Source organism: Hyperoodon ampullatus (genome assembly GCF_949752795.1).
Source record: "Hyperoodon ampullatus genome assembly, chromosome: 13".
In the NCBI taxonomy this organism is placed as follows: Eukaryota; Metazoa; Chordata; class Mammalia; order Artiodactyla; family Ziphiidae; genus Hyperoodon; species Hyperoodon ampullatus.
In genome coordinates this window covers 43,843,556-43,869,999 of record NC_136926.1, presented here as the reverse complement: position 1 = coordinate 43,869,999, position 26,444 = coordinate 43,843,556, and the positions used below count along the sequence as shown (strand labels likewise).

Below are 26,444 nucleotides of genomic sequence, written 5' to 3'. Positions count from 1 at the left end.
TTCCTCCCCATCAATCCATCCTCCACCCCACCTCTCAAGTCATCTTTCCCAAAGCTGGTGTCTCACCTTCTTCCCACACCCCTTCCTTCCCACCTGCTGTGCTACGTATGCTTATACTATATAAGCCACTCAGAATGTCTCACAATTTACCCAAACACACCCTCTCCTTGCCTCTGAGACTTTACTCTTCCTGTCCCAACTCCCTGGAATGCCTTTCTCTCACCCTTTGCCTGAAAAATTCATACTTATTTAATCTTCACAAATCCGGAGAGGGGTAAATACTGTTAACTCTTTGTTATAGATGGCCAAACAGGACCAGAACGTTGAGTAGCTGGCCCTGAATCAAGCATCCAGTAAATGACAGAGCTGTAAATTAGATGCCAGGTTGTCACCTACTCCGTTTTCTAGACTCCAGTGGGCTGCTGCATGATTAGGTTATGATTATTTGATTGTTTGGGCTCTTATTTTTCAGCTGAATTCCTTCAGATTTCCCTTGGTTCCTAAGGAAACAGAACTAAGATTTTGTGCTGCTGCTGCCCCTGATGTCACCTCCAGCCTATTCCCCAGGTAGCAACCAGCCCCGAGTGATCCTCTGAAAATGCACGTCTGACCAAGGCATTCCAGTGCCCCTACTCACATCCTGGGTTACACCCCCGTAATAACTGACTTCCCTCTACTTTGGGGAAGATCATAAATCTCCCCCAAACGGTCTACATGACCATGGCTGTATGTTTCTTGACTCATTTCACACCACGCTGGCCTCCCCTTACTTTCCTCCGGCGATGCTGGCTTCCTTTCTGTGCTTTGGACCCGCTGGCTCTCTCCTTGCTGAATGTTCTTCCCCCTCTTCTTGGCCATACTGGTGATTTAATTCAAAAGGCAAGTTTTCTCCCCACAAACCATTAAACAGGCTTCTTTAAACACTCTGCATATTATCCGACAAGGGAAATCTAAATATTAAAATGTATCAAGAGGTCCGATTGGGCAGTACCGTTTAAAAAAATGAAGAAAATTGGTTCTTATTATCTAGAAACTCCAAGATTGGCCCCTGGTATTTTGGGACAGTGACTAGATTTAAGATCCCACTCAACAGAGCCATTCCATTCTCTGGACTCCTTATTCTTCTACTGCATCCCATGTAACACTTAACCTGGTACTGAACACTCAGTAAAATTTCCAGATATACTTATTATTAGTTGCTCAACTGACTGGTAAATATCACTTATTCATTACAAATCTTTTTTTGAAAACAGTTTTGACAGTTTCTTAAACAACTAAACATGCAACAACCATACAACCCAGCAATTGCACTCCTGGGTATTTATCCCAGAGAAATGAAGACTTATGTTCACATAAAAACCTGTACATACATATTGATAACAGCTTTATTCACAATAGCTAGAAACTAGCCAGATGTCCTTCAGCAGGTGAATGACTGAACAAACTTTGGTATATCCTTACCATGGAATACTACTCAGCAATAAAAAGGTAGAAATGCACAGGAATGCACATAGCAACCTGGATGACTCTCCAGAGAATTATGGTGAGTGAGAAAATCCTATCCCAAAAGGTTATAAAATGTATGATTCTATTTACACAACATACTTTTTTTTTTTTTTTTTACACAACATTCTTGAAATGACAAAATGATAGCAATGGAGAACAGATTAGTGGTTGCCAGGAGTTAAGAAGAGGGTGGAGGCGGGAGGACAATTGATGTGACTATAAAAGAGCAATGTGAGGGACCCTTGTGGTGATGGAAATGTTCTGTATCTCAACTATGTCAATGTCAATATCCTGGTTATGATATTATTGTACTATAGATCTTCCAGATGTTGCCGGTGTAAAGGGTACAGTGGATCTGTCTGTATTATTTCTTATAAATGCATGTCACTACACAATCATCCTAATTAAAATTTTAAAAGGACACATTTAATAAAGTGTACGTATCACACCAAGATGTTCCCAAGCACGAAATAACTGCAGGGCCACAAAATGTCTTCTTTCCTCTCTTTCCTGATGGTTTGTTGGTTATTGATTATTCCTAAGGATTTTTTTCCTTGTATGTAAGACACATGATATTGATCACTTTTAGTCTATTTTTGCAATGACTGAGGTTTATTATTTAGAGTCTTTATTATTTATACCCCTGTGTTGCTTTTCATATGTTATGTTACTCTGATTTGTTTCTGTCCTGACCAAGATACCATTAATAGAACTGTTGGTTTGTACTTTAGTCTCTGCCAGTACCAAAACATAAGGACGTCTTTATCATCTTCATAGGTCAGAGAAAAGTAGCACCTCTGCCATCCACCACTTTAAATCTCCTGGCCTGGTCCTCAAGGTTCCTTGAGTTCAGTGTTAATATTATGCTTGAAGAGGTTGTCATTGTTTGTAAACCTTCGACTTGACTGGCTGTGGTTCAAATTTTTTCTTTGGTCCTTTCATCTCTTTACCATTTCTCTGCCAAAGTTTAATACATTCTCTGGTATCACCCTTCCCGGATTTCCACTCCATTTTCTGTTATCTTTGCCTAATGTGGTTTATTTCGGTTTTGACTTTTTTTTTATCCCAATTATTGGAGTGATTATAAATGTCCCTATTGTGATACACATTCTTGCTCGGAGAGTTCTTTTGGAGTTTTGAGTGAGAACAGAGCAAGACCAGTACAGTATTTTATTCCTTTTCATACTTTAATGTTGAATTTCTTTTTTGCTCTCTCTTTCAGTGACCAGAGAAAAAATCCAGGACCATATCACCAACCAGGTATTTCCTCACTTCTCATAAACTGTAATGTAGAATTTTGCTTTAAATATTAATAATTATTTGTAAATATTTAGAAGGGGGCATTGCTAGTTCTTGGGTATGAGCAATACACGTGTTATTGGTTCTGAGAACGAATAAACTGATCCTCTGTAAACGATCATACACTTTCCTTGTCTCCCTCACCTCATTCCTTCCCTCCTCAACATCCTCCCCAAGGGTGGGAAACAGTGAGAAGTGGGCTCTGCCAGTTCTGACATAAGCATCCCTCGGAGCGTATCATGATCTCTCTTTGATTCTATCATGGCTGCAAATAGATACTTTTATCTGCTTCTCCCTTAACTAAGGTGACTCTCCTCTGTGATTTTCCCAAGTTCTAATTCGCCCAGTCACTCCCTCGCAGACAAGTTAAGAGCTAAACCCTTAGCAGTGGAAACGTACAAGTTGATTTTCCATTCTGGTCTCTGATTTCTACCCACATTTAGCCAGTGTCTTCCTGCCTGCCTCACTATTTCTTATCCATTCCTTTTTGATTAATTTTTCATATTTACCAGTAGATGGAGTCATTCTGTACAACGGTTTAAGGGGTTTGAGACATGTAGCCACACATCCAAACCAAGTTCGGCCTGTCTTGCACCATCCCACCCTCTTCCCATGGGCCAGCTGAGCTGCAGTTTCTCCCAGTGCTGCCTGTGTCACTAGACCCAGGGAATTCAGACACTGGCCTATGGCAAAATATGCACAGCTTTCATTCATAGACCAGAATCTCCAAGTCTTTTGTTGTTGTTGTTCTCCTCTGGCATAAATTATAACTCACCCTTGCCAAGGTGAAGAATGGTGCGTCTACATTTATACCAGTCAAGGGTACATTTTTCAACATCTTCTCCTAATGGGCTTCAAAATAAATTCCAATTCTGGTCCTCATTGTCATTCCAACCGAAGTAAGTTCTAGCTCTACCTAATCTGTGCCAGATGCCCTGTAATTCATCGAGCTTAAAAAATGGTTCTTTCATTTGGCTAATACAATATATTGCAAATTCAGTAGGCAAAATTTAAGGCTTATCGGGTACCATTTTTCTTTTGAATAAATTGTAAATACTGTATTGACTCTTTGTAGCAGCCATCTTAATACTTGAAAATACCACCCCTGTGCAACGTTGAAGTCAATTAGTCGTTTCAAATAGTTTATTTGCCTTTTGAACTTAGTCTCTTTAACATTGTATTTCAACTATTTGTATATACTCAAGTAGCTTGGTAAGGCTGAGCAACAGTTAACCAGTAATGTTTATTGCTACAATTTTTATTTATTTAAGTCACAGAGGGAATACCTTTCCTTATAAAGACAACTGTTTTCTTTATTAACTTAACAAGGTAAAGCAGTTGGTCAAGAAATAAAGACCACTTCTCTGGGGCAGATTTTCATTTCCTGTATTTTCCTTCTTTTTACCCTTGGCTAAACTAATAAAGTAGGTAGACACCAAAACAGAACACCAAATATTTACTTATAATCTTAAACCTTGATTTGGTGCCAGATAAAATCATAATGGTTTCCAGTCCCAGTAAGACAGCGAAATCCTTTGGACTTTAGCTTAAGAGGTAAGGGTCTTAAGTATATTAGTTATATAGTCATTCTCAGAATAGATAGTTGTATTGTTCAATCAGTGTCTGCCAGCTGTATTTCTAATTCTACAGTAGAATTTCTATTTTTTCTTCTTCTATGTAGGGAGGCATTCCCCACTCTCAAAAATGTGCCGGGAATACAACTCTACAAGGCATCTTACACTTCTAATTTATCTAAAGTCTGACAAAGAGCCACAAAATGAAGTCCCTTCCTTTTTAATTTTTTTTAAATTAAGGTATAATTGACATATAACCTTATATTAGAATCAACATAATGATTCCATATTTCTGTACACTGTGAAATGATCTCCATAGTAAGTCTAGTTACCGTCTGTCACCATCCAAAGTTACAAAACATTTGTTTTCCTCGTGATGAGGACTTTTAAGATTTACTCTCTTAGTAACTTTCAAATATGCAATATGCTAAGATTGACTATAGTCACCACGCTGTCCATTACAGCCCCAGGACTTATCTGCTTTATCACTGGAAGTTTGTACCTCTTGATCTGCACTCCCCTTCTGCCACCCAAAGAATCTGGCTCTTGAAAAACATTTCTGTATACTCACTTTGGATAATCAATAGTGTTCTTTATCAGAAAGTCATGTAAAATAGAGCACTGGTGAGCGTTAATCTTGCCCCGAAATCCTTCCCACTAGGCACTATAGATTGTGTAATTAAATTGAAATTGAAAATCAAGTCCTTTTTTTTTTTTCTTCCATTAAGCAAGCTAGGAGTTGCACGCCAATGTGAGAAATCAGAGCTGGAGCGGAGGGAGGGTTCTAGCCTACTGGCCAATATCCAGCGTGCATTTTTAGCCCACAGCTATTTTACCACACCTGAGCTCTGAGAACAAACAACTATTTGAGTTCTCTGGAGGGAACGCCGAATTCTTTCCTGTGTAATTCACTGGGGAGATTAGTATGCTATTTTAAAGTAACCTGTTAACGCAGTTTGTTTACGGGAAGAGGACAAAAATGAGCAGTGAACCGCTAGGCAGCTCATGTCCCAGAATGAGATGAATGCATGACCCATTTTTTTCAGCTGTCCCTTTGGCAGTTCATTGCTGCAACGATTTCCTCTCCGAAAAATGTGCCTTGTAGACATGAAGTCTCCTGTAGGTTTTTCTGAATAATTTTGACTACGATAGATTAAAGATAATACCTTAAAATACTACCAAAAATACCTTCAAAATCAAATTAGCATATTGTCAGTACGAGAATGGGAATACTGAATATAAAAACTTTTGACTTCAGTTCTGGAAACTGCCTTCTTACATAGTAGGCAATTGAAACCTGTAGTAAATGAATACCTCTGTTTATGCCTTTTGGGATAGTAGATCACTGGAACCCATAGCGAATTAATAGGGGCTTCCCTGGTGGTGCAGTGGTTGAGAGTCTGCCTGCCGATGCGGGGGACACGGGTTCGTGCCCCAGTCCGGGAAGATCCCCACGTGCCGCAGAGCGGCTGGGCCCGTGAGCCATGGTCGCTGAGCCTGCGCATCCGGAGCCTGTGCTTCACAACAGGAGAGGCCACAACAGTGAGAGGCCCGCGTACTGCAAAAAAAAAAAACCCAAAAAACAAAAAACATAGTGAATTAATAGTTTGTTTTTAAACAGCTAGTTGATGAAGAGGGATACCGAACCTCGGGCTCGGTTCCTCGTGGGAGGGATGTGCATGTTGCAGAGGGACGTCCCCAGTTCTGGTTCTGGTCATGAGAAAGGCTCGCCTTCGCTGATTGGCCGGTTCAGAGAGGGCCAACGCCATTGGCGGCTGTTACAGCTTATGGATCTGTTTCCTGAGACTGCTGCAACAAACTCTCACCAACTGGATGCTCTCAAACACACTAATGTATTGTCTCTTGGTTCCGGAGGCTAGAAGTTCAAAACCAAGGTGTCGACAGTGCCAAGCTCTCCCTGAAACCTATGGAGGCGGATCCTTCCTTGCCTCTTTGCTGGCTTCTGGTGGCGCCGGCAATCCTTGGGGTCCCTTGGCTTGTAGCTGCGTCTCTTCAGTCTCTGCCTCTGTCGTCGCGTGGCTGTCCTCCCTGTGTGCCTCTTCTCTTCTAATAAGGACGCCAGCCATATTGGCTTAGGGCCCACCCCCGTGACCTCATCTTGATTACATCTGCAAAGACCCCGTTTCCAAACAAGGTCACACTCACAGGGACCAGGAATGAGGACTTCAACATATCTGTGTGGGGGACACAATTCATCTCATACCAGACTGGAAACTTTAGAGTCATCCTCCGCTCCATATCTCCCTCTGACCAGCCAGCACTTGAGGTGCTCTCCCATAGCCCTGTCCAATCCAGCTCCTCTGCCACCACCCAGCCCTTGGCCTCCGCTCCCCCAGGCCCTCATCTCGTTTGCTCTATATGGTGGCTCCACACGGCTCTTCCACTGCTTCACCGCCATCCCATTCATCTTGCATTCTGTTCCACTTTACTTTCTGAAATACCAATCACCTGGCATCTCTCCTCTGCTGAAAAACAATAACTAAACAGAAATGCCTCCCGCATTTTTAGCAGTGATTATTAACGCTGCATGTGCATTATAATCACCCTGGAACTTTGTTAGCACAGATCCTGAGACCCGCCCCCCCTCAATGTCACATGCACCCCCAAGAAATTCTGGGCCAGGGGTTGGGTTCAGACAGGGCCTCACTATTAGACCAGGCCAAGAGGGCTCATGTGCTTTCGAAGGCCTCAAGCATCACAGGCACAGAGAGACAAACACTTTTTTTTTTTTTTAATTCATTTATTTTTGGCTGTGTTGGGTCTTCGTTTCTGTGCGAGGGCTTTCTCTAGTTCCGGCGAGCGGGGGCCACTCTTCATCGTGGCGCGCAGGCCTCTCACTGTCGCGGCCTCTCTTGTTGCGAAGCACAGGCTCCAGACGCGCAGGCTCAGCAGTTGTGGCTCACAGGCCTAGCTGCTCGGGCGGCATGTGGGGTCCTCCCAGACCAGGGCTCGAACCGGTGTCCCCTGCATTGGCAGACAGATTCTTAACCGCTGCGCCACCAGGGAAGCCCGACAAACACTTTTTTTTCCTCTCCAGCCTCATGTTATAAAGTTTGATGACCAATTGAGCACACACAAAATGTTGGAGAGGGATAGAGCAGCTGAATTGGACACTCTGGTCCTTTGGGGTGCTTGGGAAATGGGTGCAGTGGGCAGGTGTAATTCTGGGCAGTACTTAGAGCTGCCTGGCAATCCCAGGTCAGAAAAGTGAGACATGAGGTGAGGGAACCTGCCCTTCCCAGGAATCCTGTGAGCTTTACTGAATCATCCCATCCTTAACAGGGACAGGTCCAGCCACTGCCCAGGAGTCCCCAGCTGTGTCTAGTTTCTGGCCTGTCCTCCTCCTGAAGGTCCATTGGGCCACTCAGGCCTCTGTGGCAGGGTGGCCCTCAGGAGACAGGGCTTCTTTAGCTTCTAGGCCCAGAGCAGTCCTTTGAGACAGGCTGCAGACCAGAGGTGGAAACAAGGACTGGGCCTTGTGTATCACTTACTTTAAAACTTCTGAATATTTAGACATACAGTGTGTGGGCTTCCATTCATCCTCCTGCTCTAGGCCCTGTAAATGTTGAGGATGATCCTGATCAGACATCTACAACTTAAAAACTCAACATGTGATTCCAATAAGAAGCCAAGATGGAACCCACTCACCTCTTGTCTATAGGATAAAATTCAAACCTGTGAGTACAAAATCCAAAGCCCTATGATCTCCTTTGGAGAGCATGCACCCCGCCTCCCTAGACTTATTTCCCATTCTGCTCCTTTATGTAAAATTATTGTATCCTATTTAAAACTGTTCTACCAACATACTCACCCCTTTCTCTGCAGGTACAAAATTTACTCATATTCCAAGACCTCACTCCAATATCACCTCTTCCATGAAGCTTTCCTCATCACAGAGCTAAGAGTAATCTCTCCTTCTTCTGTGCACCTATATTATTTTTCCTGCCCCTTTGCTATAGACCCTTGCATTTTCTACTCTATATTCTAATTATTGATATTCCTATGTGATTTTGTAACTAGATAGTATTGTCCCAAAGGGAAGATATCACGTTTGGCTCATTTCTGATTTCACTGTTAGACCTTGCACATCATAGGCATCCAACCAATTCCTGGTCCCTTGTAAATTCTTCCACTCACTAAGTTATTATCCTAGAAACCAGAGGAACTGCTGGTTGCAGGCAGGCTGCTCCCTGTACCCCGGACTGCTCACACCTGGTGTGCCATTGACTCTTATAAGGCAGGAACTAGGTGTTGTCCTTTGCCCTCCCAAGTGAGGAGTCTAAACCAGAAACAGAAGACACAGCTAAGGCTGCACGTGGTCTCTATGAATAATGGTCACACAGCTGGGGAATGAAAGAATCAAAGGGCAGGGCAACCCACACCTTTATTTCACCCTTATGTCCACATACCATAACTGCCTGTAGAGCGCTGAACCATTTGCTTGGGTCAAGACTTGGCACCTGATTTTTTTTTTCTCGAATGTAAACATGGAAATGTCATTCACTACTGCCTTTTCAGTGTAGCGTGAACTTTACAACTTCTAAATTTAAAGTGGGATTGCATTACCTTGCACTATTCTTATCAAAATGACAATGCACTCAGGGAGACAACTTTGACCTAAAGAGAGTTTCTCTTGGCAGGTTCAGCATAAATAGAGCTAGTAAAGATCCCATCCCCCTCATTCTCTTTTAAGATTACCTTCTAGAATTGGGAGTTGTGCTTTTAAAAAGCTACCCCATTTATGAGTCTTTTTAAAATGCTTGAAAGCAAGACTGAAATGATCCAGAAGTGGTGGCTCTAATGGTGGTTAACAAAGAAGGCTTTGTAAAAGATGGGCTTTATTAAAGGTCCGAAGGCTTCATAACTAGAAGATACTCAGGTCTAAGTGTCAAAGGGCTGGCACTCGCCTCTTTATTCGGAAGCCAAGAAAGTTAAAACGTTGTGTAAGGATGTCTATGGAAAAAGACAATAGACAGTAGTCTCTGGAAATATATTGTCATGACAAAGGGAGGGAGGAGAAGACAGCCCTCAGGTGTTTTAAAAGCGTGAACACCAAGAGGAAAATAATGGTTTATTAGCCTCACTGCAAGAGCTGTTAGCAATCAAAAATGCAGATAATTCTCACTTAAGCATTCCCACTCAAGATCATTCCCACTCAGAATGCTTCTGAATAATTGTGACCAAGAGTTTTGCTAGTCAGGTAATGCGCCATCTCATTTATTTGTCACAGCAACCCCAAGAGGATGCATATTTTAACCTCCTTTTTATACAGGTGGAAACTCAAGCTTGAAAGATTTAGTAATTTTTCAGGTCCTGCCATGCTTAGCACTAAATTAATAATAATAATAGTTAGCATTATTATTGTTTAGTAAACTTTCTGTGTGTAGGCATTATGATAAGTTTTACATAAAATTATCTCATTTAAACCTCACAGCAGTAACCTTGGAAGGCAAGTACAAGTCAAGGGAGTCAATGTTAGTGAGGTTAAATGCCTTGCCCCAGATCACACACCAGGATGGAAGCAGGCAATCCAACCCTACCGTGTAAGCACCAGCCACTGTTCCTTGCTGCTTTAAATATCTTTATTTAAAGGCACACAGATGATGAGTGGCAGAGCTGGAATCTGAATCTAGGTGGATGGATCTCCTTCTGAAATCCTTTCTCTTCACTATTGTGCTGTCCTACGACTTGTTCTGGAAGTTTTTCTATTAATTAAATGATCCCACTTATGACCACCCTAACCAGTACTCCAATCTTAACACCAGCACTGAAGCAATTGGTTGTGAGAGTCTAGAATACAGATATTTATGATGTGGTAGGTTTTTTTTTAAAAAACATTTTAACTATCAAGATAGCATGTACTGGGCTTCCCTGGTGGCGCAGTGGTTGAGAGTCTGCCTGCCGATGCAGGGGACACGGGTTCGTGCCCCGGTCCGGGAAGATCCCACATGGCGCGGAGCGGCTGGGCCCGTGAGCCATGGCCGCTGAGCCTGTGCGTCCAGAGCCTGTGCTCCGCAACGGGAGAGGCCACAACAGTGAGAGGCCCGCGTACCACAAAAACAAAAACAAAAACAAAAAAAAACATAGCATGTACTTACCCTGGGGTTCCTGATGAGCATTAAATTACTTTTTTAATTAAGTGAAAAATCAAATGAATCTGGTCTAAGAGAAAAACTATTTGTCACCTGAAAAGAGATTAAAAACTAAAAAAAAAGTAAACATTAGGATAATCTCTTTTGCCCACTGGCAAGTTAATTCAGCAGAGCCCAGACCAAATTATTATGGACATGAAACAAGAATTGAAGTAGAAACCTTTATTCTCACCCACTATAAAATCTTCTCTTGTTCTTCTGTTTTCCAGAAAAGCACCTTACTTCTAAAAACTCTTTCATGAGTTCTTCACTATTAGTAATAAGGTGTCACTGAATATGTACTCATGTGAGAAAATATAGGATTCTAAAATGATTGAAAATGTAGCATCTATTAGAAAGAATAAAAATAAAGAATTTACCATCTAAAGTAAATGAATCGCACCACCTAAGATGTTATCACCGACAGGCCAGGGAAATCTATTCCACAGATGATTTCTAGTCAGTCTGTTTGTCATCTTTTTCCTCCTCTCTTTTGAGATTTCTAATCACACCCCTTCCTACTTGCTAGCATCTGTACCTGAAGATGAGTATAACTGCGTAACTGCAGTTTTTCAGCTCAACAGATGTTATGAGCAAAATGGTCAGCACCATCATTTGGGATTTTTCCTCAATACTTAGCAACTCAGTATCCACTTTCTACAAGCCAGGAAGCCAGTTAGTAGAGACCTGTCAACATTCGGTAACTCAAACACCTCCTCCCTATAGAAAATCTTTCTTTCACTTCTTGGGTTAAAGCTATGATCAAACTGGTACAAAGAGCCCATTTGTCATCACGATTGAATATACATTCTAAAATACAGTATTTTTTTAAATCTACCTTTAAACTATTTTACCCATGTTATTCTTTCTTCTCATGATAAAGAACTGAATGAAGGACTCAAGTGAAAACTTGGTCTCTTCTGGAATTGTGTGAAAGAGGCACAAGGGTAGTCATCATTTTGAATAAAAGTTGTTTGTGGACATAAAAAAATGTGTTTTGAGAAGTAGTGATCAAGCAAAATGGAACATACTACACGGTTTTGTTTATATAAAATTCCAAAAAATGTAAACAACCTATAGTGACAAAAAACATAAGTGGTTGCCTTATCTGGCTGGGGGCAAAAGAAAGGATGGATTGCAAAGGTCCACAAGGAAAATGTTTGTTGTGATGGAAATTTTCTGTATCTTTATTTTGACAGTAGTTTCACAGGTGTGCACATTTGTCATAATTCATCAAAATGTATACTTTAAATTCAATTATACCTTAATAAAGTTGATTTTTAAAAGAAAAAAAGAAGTAGTGATCAAAGGATCAGAAATATTTTTATAGTGTATATAGATCATTGCTTAAGTTGAGCTCTATTCCCTATAATGATGCTAAAATGGCTATTTCCTTTGTATTTACAAATTGTAATCCTTTTTCATTTTCATCAGTTTGAATTTCACTATTTCCAACATTAGGCCACAATAAATATTTCTAAAAGCCCCAAAAGAAAAAAAAATAACAAGTAGTGGTCATTAATACAAGGCCAATTCTGTAGAATCCATGCTATATAAATGGTTTTGGCCCCTCAGGGCAGATCCCATGGGCATCCCTGATAGTGTGTGTAGACTTTTGTGTGTATCTGAATTTGGCTGAGGAAACAGTCCTCATCAGAATTTCAAGAGTGAAAGAAAGTGTCCTGGAGAGTTTTTCTACCTCTCACTAGAGAAAGAAAGTGATCAAACCTATCTCTTTGATTATGCATAAATTAAAACCAATTTTATTGAAACTTTCTTTTGTAAAGTTTTTTAGCACTTATCAGAGAACAAATTTCTGGGAAGGAAAAGATGCACAGACAAGTAGTGAAAATTCAGAGTACCAATAAGGATCCCACTGTAAGCTACCTTGCTTTATTTTCCTTAATGTGGAAAAAGTTATTATCCATAGAAGTCTTATGTTATATTCTGTGGTCGATCATCAAACAAGGGTGGAATAAACAAGATTATTCACTGTTTCATCACTGGTATGTGCCTTGCTCAAAATGTATTAAAAGGAAATATTTCTGTCATACTATTACTGGATAATTCAATTAGGCCAATGTTCTGTGGATGCGGAATAATGTAATTTACTATGTTGACTAATTAGCCAATCAGATTTCTCTCATTTTCTAAGGCAATGGATTGACTAAAATGTGACCATAAACAAAATAGATTTTATTAGGCATAATCTGCTTTGTAAACAAATGAAATTAATTCTTTGCCTGACCTAAAGCTTTGAAAATGAAAGACCAAAATTGAACACATGCTTCCAATTTTGGTTCTGTTACTAAGATGACACAGAATATAAAAGTTACAATTTAACTTCCCCTCAAGTATTTCATACTTGAGACTAAATGACTCTTAGAAATATGTTCATCAACAGATGGGAGCCACTTATGGCCTCATAAACTCCAAAGCAAGTGAAATTATCTCAGCAAAATAGAAAGATTACAAGAAAGCCTCATCTGCTTATCTCGGAGATGATTCATGCATCGCATATTGGCTCAATGGTGCAATGAATATTGACAGATAATCACCCTTCTTCATACAAGAGAAATCCTGAAAAAACGAATGCTCGGGATGCATGTTTGTCATCAATCAGTAAGCAATTTCCACACATACCCTGTGTTTTTCCTTTTTACTGCTTCTCCACTGATACCAACCACCAGCCTCTCTCCAGGCTACTCTGTTTCCACTCTTAACGGCCCCCAGTCCGTTCTCCACTTGGCCAGCAGAGTGAGCTTTATAAAATGTGCTTCACATCATGTTATCCACCGTATAAAACTTCCAGTGGCTCACATTACACCTCTGATAAAAGCCTACATTTTCCCTTGACCTAAATCCTAAATCTTACATTCTCCATGACCTGGTATTCCTACAGCACGTGGTCCTGCCCTCCTCTTTGATTTCATCTTGAGTCCCTGGACCCTTTGCACTTACACGACAACCATCTGCCCTCTGTCCCTCCACTTGACCAGGCTCATTCCCCTTTGAGGGCCCTTTGCCCTTGTTGCCCCAGCCTGCAACACTCTGCTCCCAGAACAGGGGCTTCTTCTTGTCATTCAGATCTCTGCTCAACTAGCTTCTCCCAAATAGATCTTCCCTAGACACCTAGTTCGTGTGGTCTTCCCACTCTCCACCTGCCACTCACGATCTGCCGCATCGCTGTGTTTTAGTGTTTGCATCACACGTATCATCATCAAAATTTTTGTTCATGTATCTGTTCGTTATCTATCTTCACCCACAGGAATGTAAGTACCACGAGAACAGGACCCTTGTCAGAGTAGTTTGCCCCTCTGGCCCCAATGCCATTAAACAGGGCACATATTAGATGCTCATAATAAATACCCATCAAATGAACGCATCGCTTGATCCTGCTAGCAGGCTATGACAATAGTCTGGGTGTGAAAAAATGTGTCTAAGTGATACATTGATAGTGGGAATGAACAGTTTAAAGAAAAAATGAATAGAGCTTGGTGTCTGAGTATGAGAAGCGAATTAACAATCTGAGACAAAGATTAATGCAAGGTCCCCAGGGTTACTGCAGGAAGGTGATACTCTTGGCAGAAATGTAAAAGTTGTGGTTAAAAGCTACATGACAGGAATTGTGTATTTGTTCCATTTATTTTTCACAACTCCATAAAGTCAGCATCATTATCTCTCTTTTATACATGGGAGGCTGAGTCAACTACCCCAAGCTGATTTGTTAGATATCTTATTCCAGTGAGTGAGGTTGATTTGGCAGAAAGTACTAACTTAAGGTCAGTTGAAAGTTGCAAGTAAAGCATGAATAAGAGTAAAAATTTACTAAGTCTGGTCTCCCTCCCATTTCACAAGTTGTTGGGCCGAAATAGGTGTGAAATGTGTGTCTCACAACCTACCTTGGTACTCAGGGGTTCTTTTGCAAATTGGTCTGAGCACCTGTAGACCACCACGATTGTCTTCCTTGTTCTGTAACCATGCGGGGCTGGGGGCTGGAAATACCTTGAAGAAGACACCCAACCGGAAAGTGACTGGATGGAGGTAAGAGATGAGATCAGTAGAACAGAATGATACCAGTTACCTTGGAGACAACCACCTGGAGGGTGATAGGACCCCAGAGAAATTAACCAGGCTGAAATACACAAAACTTTTTGGTTTCTGTCTTTTGGGCCAACCATCTGATAAGTTACTAACCTAGAACATGGAAACTAGACTTTGCTAAAAATGAGTTCTATACTAGGGTCCGGAGGAGACACGGTCCTGCTGATGAATCTGGGGTGGTAGAAGATGCTGTGACTCAGCAGTCAGGGGTCCTATTACTCACAGCAAGAAATGGACATTTTTTCCTCAGCGTATAAATCCCCATGGAGACGGAGTCATAGAACTAGTGATAAAAAGCCATGGGGACCAGATTCACTGGTCACTGGGAGTTTATCAGGGATTGAAAGATACCTTCAACTTCCCTCCTTTCATCCCTGATCCAGACACACAGCTCAGAAGCACCCACATATTATGTGTTTTCCCAGATTTGCAGCCACTGAAATACCAAGATGTAAAATAAGTTCTCTTGAAAAGGCCACCGGGGATGGAGTGAAGACATCATCACTCCATAACCACCAAGTTGGATAGATGTTTCTAACAGGAGTGTAGAAGCAGGAGAGGAAATAAAGATACCGTGAAAATAAGGAGCTTTGTTCTGAGGCATAAAATCTGAGCTGATGATCACAATTTCTGTGTGGTTTATGCAGCATAACGGGAAACCCAAAGTCCAGGCAGCACTAGCTCAAAGCATGGTTTTCTAGAAACAAGAGCCCAGTACCCCCTCGGCCATGCTGATTATTTGGGACTGTCCAATAGAGCATCTGTTCTTGGTACCCAACATGTGTAGTTTAAATTGCAGAAGAGAAGCAACCAAAGGTTTGGCAATGTCCACTGCACACTCTAGAGTTGACTTCAGCACATGTGGCCATCTCAAGGTAGCTCGGTACAAAGGATAGTATCCATGTGGACCAAAGGGCAAGGAAACACTCTTCTAATTACAGACGTGATGGCACTGAGAGCCCTGTAGAGTAAACATGTGCCATATTGTAAGAAACACAAGGTTTGGAGCCAGACAAACCTGAATTTTAATCCCAGCTCTAGGAGTTGCCAGTCGTAAGACATCAAGTAAGTTTAATGGAAACGTGATCGTAACCACCTGACAGAGGTGGGGTGAGGATGAACTCGTTGAAGCAGCGCCTGGCACACGTGAAGCACTCTGTCGATATTCATCCCAAACCCACCCTCACCACTCATCCTCTCCCTACGGCCTTGGTCCAGCAGCTGTGCTTTAACTAAAGGAGGCTGGAGCCCTGACAGGGGCCAAGACATGAAAACCAACCCTCCCTGCCAAATGGTATAAATACATCCTTCCTTGCCCAGGAGGGAGTGTGCTCTGGACCTGGGAATCTCAGTATATGGGCCATGAGTTGCAGGTGAGGCAAGAGTCTTCCCACTGGTCTGAGAACTGATCCAGAAGTGCGCACCTTTTCTTTGGTTTTCACAAGTGCGTGGTGCTCAAATCCATGCACTTTCATCTTGTTACAGTATAGGCTGTAGTCTAGTTGCTAGTGGCTGCAGTTATGGGCGACCCTAAGAAAATCCCCTGTGTGAAGCCTGAGACATCCTCCCTCCTACTGTAGGCAGTTTTCTCTTGTGTGGGAAGTAGATGGAGTTAATAGACTGTGATTGTATTTCTGAGCAATGTATGTCAAGATATGTTTGCTCCTTACAAGAAACAGATTATAGACTCATAGTGAGGAAAGGGGGGTGACGACGCAGTGTCTGCAGGACCTTTAGAGAATTATGCTTGCCTGCTTGCTGATGATAGCCCTATAAATAGAGCTGTCTCTATATATAGATTAGGCATGATCCTGTCCATCAGTGTCTCGATATAAGAGAATTGTGGTTGGTCAACACGAGCCCTGCCACTGTCACTACCACTCTCCCAGTTGGCGTTGTGTTCCCAGGGTTCAAGTAACCTTGGACCAGTAAGTAATGGATGGGGAAGAAACAGTTCCCCAGGTAAATGCTGCTTCCTGGGACTGGAGCTCTGCCTAAAGAAAAGAACAGGAAGGATTGGACTGTCCCTGGCTCCTCCCTCCCCCCTTCTTCCCCTGCTTCTCCATTCGCACAGTTGCACTTACTGAGCCTGGGCTGCAGGGGGCAGGCGGCCCTCTGTGATCTTCCCATGTCCAGCATGGGCTCATTCTGTACCAGCTCTGGGGAATGAGGTTGTACAGACACTGAAGGCTCCCAGCCTCAGGCTAAGGGATCAGGACCAGTGGCACTCATACCTGGCCTTGAGAAGAAAGGGAGACCAAAAGGTGTTGGCTATGGCCATTGATACTTCTCAGTAGCCATTTCAACGACATCTTGAAACAAACTGTCATCTTCAGGAGACAGTATCTATCTTGGAAACCCTCAAAAAACTTCAAAATTTATTATTAATAAAATAATATTCTTAAAATGAAAGTGATGAAATTTATCTTAATGGATGAAGAGATAAGACTTTGCCAATATATGCTGGATCATCACTTTGTTTTGTCAGTCATCGATTCCCTCTGACCCCCTCTGACCCAACCCCCACTCTACTCCTCCTTGCCTCTCTGTCTTGCTTTGCTGGGAGTTTATGTCATACATTCTTCCTTTGCATTATTTCTCAGCCTGAAATCCTGAAAAGAAATCCCTCTCAGCACGGCCCCAGGTTCCCCAGGGCACAATCTGGTGCCCCAGGCCACCTTCCTATCCTAGCGCAGGCCCATGGTAGCACCAAAGAGTGAGTCACCTGCTCTACACTGAGAAGGTTGGGCCGACACTGAAGATGCAGCCCTGAGTAAAGCTGAGTTGTCAAATATTGCAGGCGACGTAAGCCAGAGGGGTGTGTGTGTCACTCAAAGGTGCTGACACAGGCAAATCTGATCTGGGACTGGCAGATGCTTAACCAAATAAGACAAATGGAGTGTATCCTGCCAGTGTCACTGCTGCTCTCCCAGTTGGCATGGCTGTCTCAGGGCTCAAGTAGCTCGAGTAATGGATGGCAAAGAAACAGGTCCCTGAGTATACGCTGCTTCCTGGGACTGGGTTCTCACCTGTGCTGAAGCCCTGTGTGCCTTAAACAAGTTAAATGAAGAGCCTCCATTTCTTCATCTGGAAAGTGGAAGTGAAAGATTATCATGGCAGCAAGAGCGCCTGCTACGGGTCGGCACGTAGCAGGCACTCAGTAAACAGCAGACATTGTGATGATCTCTGCCTCTCTGTCTAGGAAATGCCTTCAAGGCCCATAAATTCAGCTAGCACCTCCACAAGCCAACACCTCCCAAATCTGTATACCCAGCTCTGAAGTCTCGGTATTGACTTCCAGATTTCCCAAGGTACCTCAAACTCCAGAGCTCTGAACTTGAAGATAGTGAGTACCCACACCCACTCCCTAACCTCTCATAACACCTACTGCTCCTGTTTCATCTCTCTGGGAGATGGGAATCCATTCTTTCTACTCCCTTCACTCCCACTCTCCCAGTCTGATCAATTTCCTAAATTTGCCTCAGATAATTCCCTTTTGACCCCATTGTCTTAGTTCTTCTCTTAAGAATTCCTGATGGACAGTCACAGTTGTCTTTTACATGATCCCCCTACCCCCAGTCACACCTCCCTGATGCTACTAGAATGTTCATTCTAAGTCCCTGCCTTACTGAAAATCCCTGTCACCTATGTGGCAAAGTCTAGACTCTTCATATGGGCACAAGGCCCTCCGGAGTGAATCCCAATCTGCTTGCCTCTCCCTCTCATCTGAATCTGGTCCCTCAAGTGTCCCCTTGATGGTACCTTCCCATCCTGGTTGGTCCACCTGTCAGCTTCCCAGTCATCCTCCCAGACTCCTCTCAGGCATCTACCTCCTCTCTGAAATTTGCCCCCAAAAAAATCTCTTGAGAAAAATTAAGTACTCTTTTCTATATTCCCCAAATACCCTATGCATTCTTCCATTATAACAATTATCACATCTTTTTCATAAACTGCTTTTTTTTTAATCAACCCAGTTAAACTTTGGCTTCCTCAAGGGGCCATAAATTTGATCTACTTCATCCATTTCTACAAGGCCAAAAATAGTATTTAGTGGTAGTTCAATACATGTATGTTGAATGAATGAATGATCAACAACCTTGAGTTACATAGTTTCCAACAGCCCCACAATAGCAGATCAAGTTTTGCAGAATTACAACCCTTGTTGACAGCATAAAGCCTGTGTGCATTAGTTGCCTGAAAAGGGGGCAATACAGGAATGATATTGCTTTTGCTTCCATTAAATTCAAAACATATATTTATGCAAAATACTATTCTAGATGCTAGTGGAGACAATATAGATTTATAAGCCTTTACACTGACCTTTAATAAACTTACAATTAATTGGAGAGTTAGTCACCTAAACAACCAACTATAACAACTAACTAGAGTAAAACGAAAAGTGCTAAACAGAGGACTTAACACCCAAACTGAGTAGACTTGTCTTTGTACCCTGCAGTCTCATTTCTGCACTCCCAGCCTCCAATAGCTTCCCGTTGGGGCCTTTGCCACTATGGTAATAGATTAATTAATTGTGTAATTATTTGATTTTTTTCCTCTATGTATATGAGCTCCAAGGGGGCAAGGACCACATTTGTCTTATCCACAAAGCCACCCCTGGCATCTAGCGCAGTGCCTGATGTGTAGTAATGGCTCCATGACTTTGAGGGGGAGAGAGGAAGAGCAATTAATTTAACTGTTGACGATCAGAGAAGACTTCACAGGGGAGGTACATTAGGCCTTAAAAACTAAGAAGAGTGAGGCTTTCAGATTTACTGCAGAGTTCATAAATATTCCACAATTTTTCTTCTTTAGGCTTCTTTGAATACTCATTTTTTTTATCTGTGGTTACATGTCTTTCAGCTAATTTTGCAATAATATCCACTCTTTAAAGGCATATATGGAAGACTATAGCTTTCTGCCAGAGTTCACAGTTTAGCTGTGGCTAAAAGGGTTTCTCCAGAGAGAAAATCAAATAGCAGCGTAAGCTGGAATAAAGTTATTTTCCTTACAGGTGGTACAGACTAAGTGCTGAAGTTGTTTCAAAGAAGGTGGAATCCCTCACTGGAGACCTGGGTGGTTTTCATGGGGACAGTGGGATTTTATATCAGCTTCGGAGATTTGGGAAGTCCCAAGAAAGGGGGAGAACATGGATGGGGGATCCTGAGAGACTGATAGAAGCAAGTAGAGGACAGAGAACACATCAGGAAAGGAGCAGAACACAAAGTGACAAGAGGCCTGGTGGTGACAGGCTGCCCATGCAAGCTAAGGAGTCGGGACTTTAGTTTATATGTAGTTGAGCCAGTTCCAATTTTAAGGGTTGAAAAATAAAGTATTTTAGGAAGACTAATTTGGCAGTACTTTTCAGGAAGCCTAATTAGGAAGCTACTAAAGAATATCCAATTAAGAAATAATAAATAAAAAATAAGGTTTTTTTGAAAGTCATTATGAGATGTAAACTAACCAGTTTACTTTCTGATTGTTAAAGCATCCCTCAGATTTTGTCAGTGGGGACCAGAATGTAATAGAACCATTTCAGAAACAGAAGAGAGTGCAGGAAGAGTCAGTTTTGGAAGGAACAGGATAAGTTTGGCTTTATATGCATTTGCTTTAGGGACAGTCTGAACGAAGTACCCTGAAGGAAAATGGGAATGTAAGAGTTTACTCTTATTATTATTGTTGTCATTATTGTTATTATAACAATCATGATGGAAATTCATTGGTATAAGCCTCCAATTTAAAATACCATTAACCTTGATATTAGTAGTCCAAACCCCTCAGTCTTTGCTGTGATTAAAAGGAAGTGCAATGGGGGGCTGGGTAGGGGGAGGGATGTTACCACATCCTAGTAACTGGTTTTTTTCACCTTAAATATATACAATTTTTATTTGTCAATTATACCTCAATTAAGCTAGGGGAAAGGGGAGGTTTGTCTAAGATGAGTCAGAAATGAGATTAACTTGGTTCAACTGCATTGGAAAAAATATATACCATGAAGTCCATATGGCTGAATGCATCAAGGTAACAGCCATGTTCTCTAGTAATTGTTTTTGTAAGGTGAGTGATGGTGAAGTGAGGCGTTGCTTGGAGAGGGTCTCATGGCCATCCAACAAGAAGGCTCATGGGGTATCATTACCTAGAATTAAGCCTTTGTCCGTACCTTGATTTGGTCAGAGCTGAGGAAACAGACTGGTACTCAATAAACTAGTAGGAGACTGAAGTCAAATTTATGAGCAATGAATTTTTCCCTTGTGTAGTAATCTCCCCAGTCAAACCAGTGATTGGAAAGTAGCTTGAGGAACAGGGACCTCCAGCAAAGGGAAGTGGATGAAGGTGAAGGGTATTTCATCTGGTCCGTGTGAGGCCTGATGTGACACCCTGCCTACAATAGAGCATTTGTCTCTGCTTACTGAAATATTCATGTCCACCATATTTGGAGTCTTTGTCTCCTGGATGGTATGAGATGGACTCTTACTTTTTACTTTCCTTTGCTATGCTCCGGTTCAGTGGACCCCAAATGCCGTTATTGACTGTGGAGTACCTGGGGAGCTTGTCTAAATTAGAGTCAGGACCCCATCCCCAGATTCTTTTTGGGGTGTCCACAGTGATGCCTAGGAGTCCAGATGGCTGGCAAGCCTCCAGGAGTTACCAGGCCGCACTGAGTGACTTTGAACCAATCTGACTTTGCAGGCAGGTAAGGCTCCCACCTACATGCCTACTTTAGCATGAGCAGTTCTACCTGTGCCTGTTGTATTTGTCTTCTCTTCTGCCAAAAATTTGTTTGAATACAGATTTTCGGCACCTTAAAAGAATCGGTCAATTATTTATCTAAGTTAACCTTGATCTTCTGATTAGCACTGTTTTTCTTCGACAAGTCATGAAACAACTGCTTAGAGGCCCATCATTAAATTGTAATCACATTCACTCATTCAACAATTATTTATGGTCATCTTCTATGTGTCAGGCAACGTGCTAGGTACCAGAGATCCAACAAAGAACAAGAAAGGTTAGACTTCTGCAGTCATATTCTAGTGCAAGAGATGAGGATGGGGTGAAAATAGACAACTTAGAAGTAAAACAATCATTTCATATTGTGATAAATGCTATGAGCAAAATAAGCAGGGTTCAGTGGGAGAAAATCTCGTAGGGGAACATAATTTAGACAAGGTAGACAGGGAACAAATCCCTACAGAGGTGACTTCTGAGTGCCACCAGGCATGCTGGCTGCTAAGAGCTTGAATAACATAGTGACAAGTGGTCATAGAATTGCAAAACTGGAAGCAATTATGTACTGGAAGGTTAGACAATGAGGGTCAGAGAGGTGATGGAGGTGGTGCAGCCTCTGTCAGTGGCAAGTCTCTCCATGTGAAATGGAGAGACTTCTACGAAAGGCAAGGTGGTCAAGAAAGCAGAGAGTTTATTGGGTGTCAGAGTCACTACACGTGATGACAATAGTGGAGATGAAGAAGCAGAGTCTGAGCCGGGACCTAAGCTCTTCAGTGCATGAAGATGAAAGGTCAGTGGGAAAAGCAGGTGACAGCATGGGAAGAGGAAAAGGGAGGTTGAGCAGGACACACGTGCTTCACAGAAGCAGGAGGGTTTTGCTGGGGGGTGTCCTGGAAGCCACAGGGAAGGACAAGGAAATAGCTCCCTATCTTCTGGCCTGAGGGACAAGCTGCCCAAAGAATTGAAGTTTCATCTACTTGAAAAAGTGCAAGGGAAACAGAGGTTTGGGGGCCATCCAGGTTTCGTTAGAAAAAGTCATGGAAAACAAACATTCCAGAAGTCTCTGGAGATTAAAGAGGAATTTGATGACCACAAGCTGAAGATCCAGAGGGCACAGTGGAAGGCTGATTTCGTTTTTCTTTTTGTTAATGGGGCAAGGAGAGAATTAACTGGGGCGTATGTAGAGACACACAAATAACATTCTGGATCATAATGGACAACCAGTGAACCTTGAAATTCGCTAGGTCACTGGGATAAAATACTATTATGATGAAGACTGCTATTAAAACCATAATAGCAATTATTATTTATAGTTGGAGTTGTTGAAGAAGTAGCAGCAGAAGTGTAGTGGCAGTTTGATTTCAGGGCTGTGCTAAGCACTTCCCATGCTGTCTACCAATAACCCCATGATCTTTCAAACCTCAAGTCAAATTTTACATTATATGTGAAAATTTTAAGGACTACAAGTTGTTGATCAGGGTAAAGAGGGATTCAAGGCTTTCAAGTCACCCTGGCAGTCTCTGAGAAGACCACAGACAAATGCTTTTAGAGTTGAAACCCCAAGTAGTTGGCTCAGTGGTGTGGAGGAGCTTGGTGGCTGTTTTATGGGGCTACGCAAGTTGGTGTATGGTGATCAGGGGTTACTTAGTCAATATTCTTCCACTAGAAAGAAGCATCTCTCCTTAAAGCTCAGCTAGTGGAAGGACTGTGATGCCTGGAGGTGGCTCCATACACAGTGCTTCATCCCTCTGCTCTTTTGCTCAATTTGCTAGAAAATTCCTAATCATCCTTGAAGACCTAATTTGACTCATACATTCATTCCTTCATGTAACAAATATTTGAGAGCAATAACTAGAGATTACAGACTGTTCTTGACCCTGAGAACATAATAGTAAATAGATCTATATCTATAGCTATCTACCTCTGTCTATGTATATACACACATCTCCTCTAGGAAACGTTCCCCAGCACTTCCTCCACATCTAGGCTGGTGGCCCTATGCTTTACTCCCTCAGAACGTCATTTATTCATTCATTTTTCCAATACCATGCTGACAACCCTACATGTATAGCCTCAGTCCAGTCTTCTCAACCATCTCTTTCTAGTCTAAGTGAGATCATATTACTTCACTGCTCAGAACACTCCAAAGCCTCTGTAGTTTATCCAGAGTAAAAGTCAAGGTTCTTACAAATTTTGTCACTATCAGAGGATGCCACCTCGTAAACCCCATCTCCCATGTCTTCCTTTATCCAGTCACTTCCGAGAGTTGTAGGAAGGATGTAGTCAGATGAAGAGCAGACGGTAAATGGGTTGATTCATCCCACTGACAAGAGAAGTAAATTCTCATTCCACTTTTGATACAATTTTATGTAGCAGGACATCAAGTAGACTTTTTCGGTTTCCCTAATCTTTCTTCACTTGGGAAAGAGGGAAGGGCTCATACATGAATGAAAGTGTATGATAACATGATTATAGTTATGAGATTATTGTGATAAATGAATTTAGAAAAATAAAACATTTTCCAAGGGAAAATAATATATATCACTTTTTGCAAGTGCTTGGAAAACTAAAGTGGTCACCAGAATTTTATAATTGGCCTTGCTACAATTTTAAGTTGTAATTTATTGCTTTGAACTGTTCTGCGCATTATAGAATGTCCCCCAAAATGACAAAAATTTCAACCCAAATACAGCTACATTTTGTATCTACATTCAGATGCATTAAATCAATGCTTGAAAGTAACACACTCCTTAATAGCTCAAGAATCGTTGACCTACAAAATGATGGAGTTATATTTTATTGCATTACAGGCAAAGCTTAGATAGAAAATTCAGGGCCTTTTTCCTTTCTATCTTGTGTATACCTTTTTTCTTTTTTTTTTGCGTTTTGTAAGATTATATAATTGATACCCACAGATGCAAAGACAGTACAAAAACAATAACAAACTTACTATGATCATAGATTCATATCAATAACTAGTAGTTTTATCCCAATAATATTCAGATAATTTAGTATGAGAGTATTAATGTAATGCAGCACATGAACATTAAATGAATATCATAGTAGCCCAAATATATATACTATAAAATGTGAAGCTTTGGTTCAAAGTGATGCATGGATACCATTTTCGTCGTTACGTTTTCTATGAAGAAGCTTATTACAAAGTGTATATTCCACATGTTTTGCTAAATTGTTCTGGCAGCCTACACAAAATGTGTGCCCCTTGATAGCACTTTAAAATAAATATTTTAAGTTCCTTATCAAATACCCACATTTGTGAATGTGCTTTCAACATTTCCCCTTCTCTATTTTAACAGAACCCCAAGTACCACATGTCCAAGGATCCCAAGAATAAAGAGGAAAATCTACTCAACTCTGAGAGGCCTACCAGGGTCTTCACAGATAACAACCACTCCCAAGGAGAGGCTCAAGTTTTGAGTAGGATCACAGGGTCACCAACAATTCAGTTGATTGAAAAACATCAAGGGACTAAGACCCTTTTCAGGAAGTTCAGCGAAATGAATTGGCCGGTGGACATTCACCCTTTAAACAAAAGCTTAGTCACAGATAGCAAATGGAAGAGAATTGATGCAACTCAAGAAAAACGCAGGTCTTTCCTTCAGGAATTTTGCAAGAAGTACGGTGGGGTGAGTCGTCTTCAATCCCATCTTTTTCACATGGTCTCCAGGATCTATGTAGAAGATAAACACAAAATTTTATACTGCGAAGTACCAAAGGCTGGCTGTTCCAACTGGAAGAGAATTCTGATGGTACTCAACGGATTGGCCCCCTCCGCGTACAACATCTCCCATGATGCTGTTCACTACGGGAAGCATTTGAAAAAGCTCGACAGCTTTGACTTAAAAGGGATTTATACTCGTTTAAATACCTACACCAAAGCTGTGTTTGTTCGTGATCCCATGGAAAGATTAGTGTCTGCATTTAGGGACAAATTTGAACACCCCAATAGTTATTACCATCCAGTATTTGGAAAGGCAATTATAAAGAAATATCGGCCGAATGCCTGTGAAGAAGAATTAAATAATGGATCTGGCGTCAAATTCAAAGAGTTCATCCACTATTTGCTGGATTCCCACCGTCCAGTAGGAATGGACATTCACTGGGAAAAGATCAGCAAACTCTGCTATCCATGTTTGATCCACTATGATTTTGTAGGAAAATTTGAAACTTTGGAAGAAGATGCCAATTATTTTTTACAGCTGATTGGAGCTCCAAAAAAGCTGAAATTTCCCAACTTTAAGGATAGGCACTCTTCTGATAAAAGAACCAATGCTCAGGTGGTGAGACAGTATTTAAAGGATCTGACTAGAACGGAGAGACAATTAATCTATGACTTTTATTACTTGGATTATTTGATGTTTAATTATACAACTCCATTTTTGTAGTGTGCATTCATTTTCTAAAACCCTGGATGTACTTCATGATGATGGCCTCAAATCAGCTCGCTGTAATTTTCCTATAATTCTGTCTATGAGAAAAATTTAACTAAGTGCAGTTGTCTTGATTTAATGAAGATTTCTACCAAAGAGTATGAAACCAATTGGCACAAAGTTATAGGAAAATTACCACAGAGACATGTAAACAACTTCAGTTGCTCTAAAATGTTTGGAAAAGAGCTGCTTTTGCATTATGGATTATATTATAGAAGCAATAACCTAGCCAGCTGCTACATTAGGTACAACTGCCTCTTGCAAGGGTAGGAAAAGCGATCTAAAATGGCATGAGTGTATGTCTCCATCCTGGAATCTGTTGTCTAAAGTGCATGGAGATATTTTTAGCAGTCTGTGGCATATGAATCAAACGTTGCATAGTCTTCTTACATCCCTGGAAATCTTTCCATCAACTGTAATGATAAATCAATTTTGAAATGGTGTTTTGGACCTGAACATTTTACTTTAGATTGGAAGGCATTATGTGATTTACAATATGAGAAGATAGCAGAAAAACCAGATGAAGCTATGGCTTTTTATATTCAACAGCCAATAAAAAATGCACAACATGCTAAGATCAAAGCAACAAAAGTAACCTTCCTCTTCCAGAAAAACTTAAGGGAATTGATTCTGTT

General features: G+C 41.4%; 1 protein-coding gene across 1 annotated transcript in view; it reads left to right on the top strand.

Moving 5' to 3' along the window:
* The window catches only part of CHST9 (carbohydrate sulfotransferase 9), a gene marked incomplete at both ends in the record, with an annotated part of 199,531 nt that extends 173,767 nt beyond the window's left edge, over positions 1-25,764 (top strand). Inside the window, 2 exons of the mRNA XM_079717756.1 lie at positions 2,736-2,766; positions 24,676-25,764. Of these exons, the coding sequence (XP_079573882.1) occupies positions 2,736-2,766; positions 24,676-25,764 (1,120 nt within the window). The remainder of the gene's footprint in view (positions 1-2,735; positions 2,767-24,675) is intronic.
* Between the last annotated feature and the right edge of the window lie 680 nt (positions 25,765-26,444).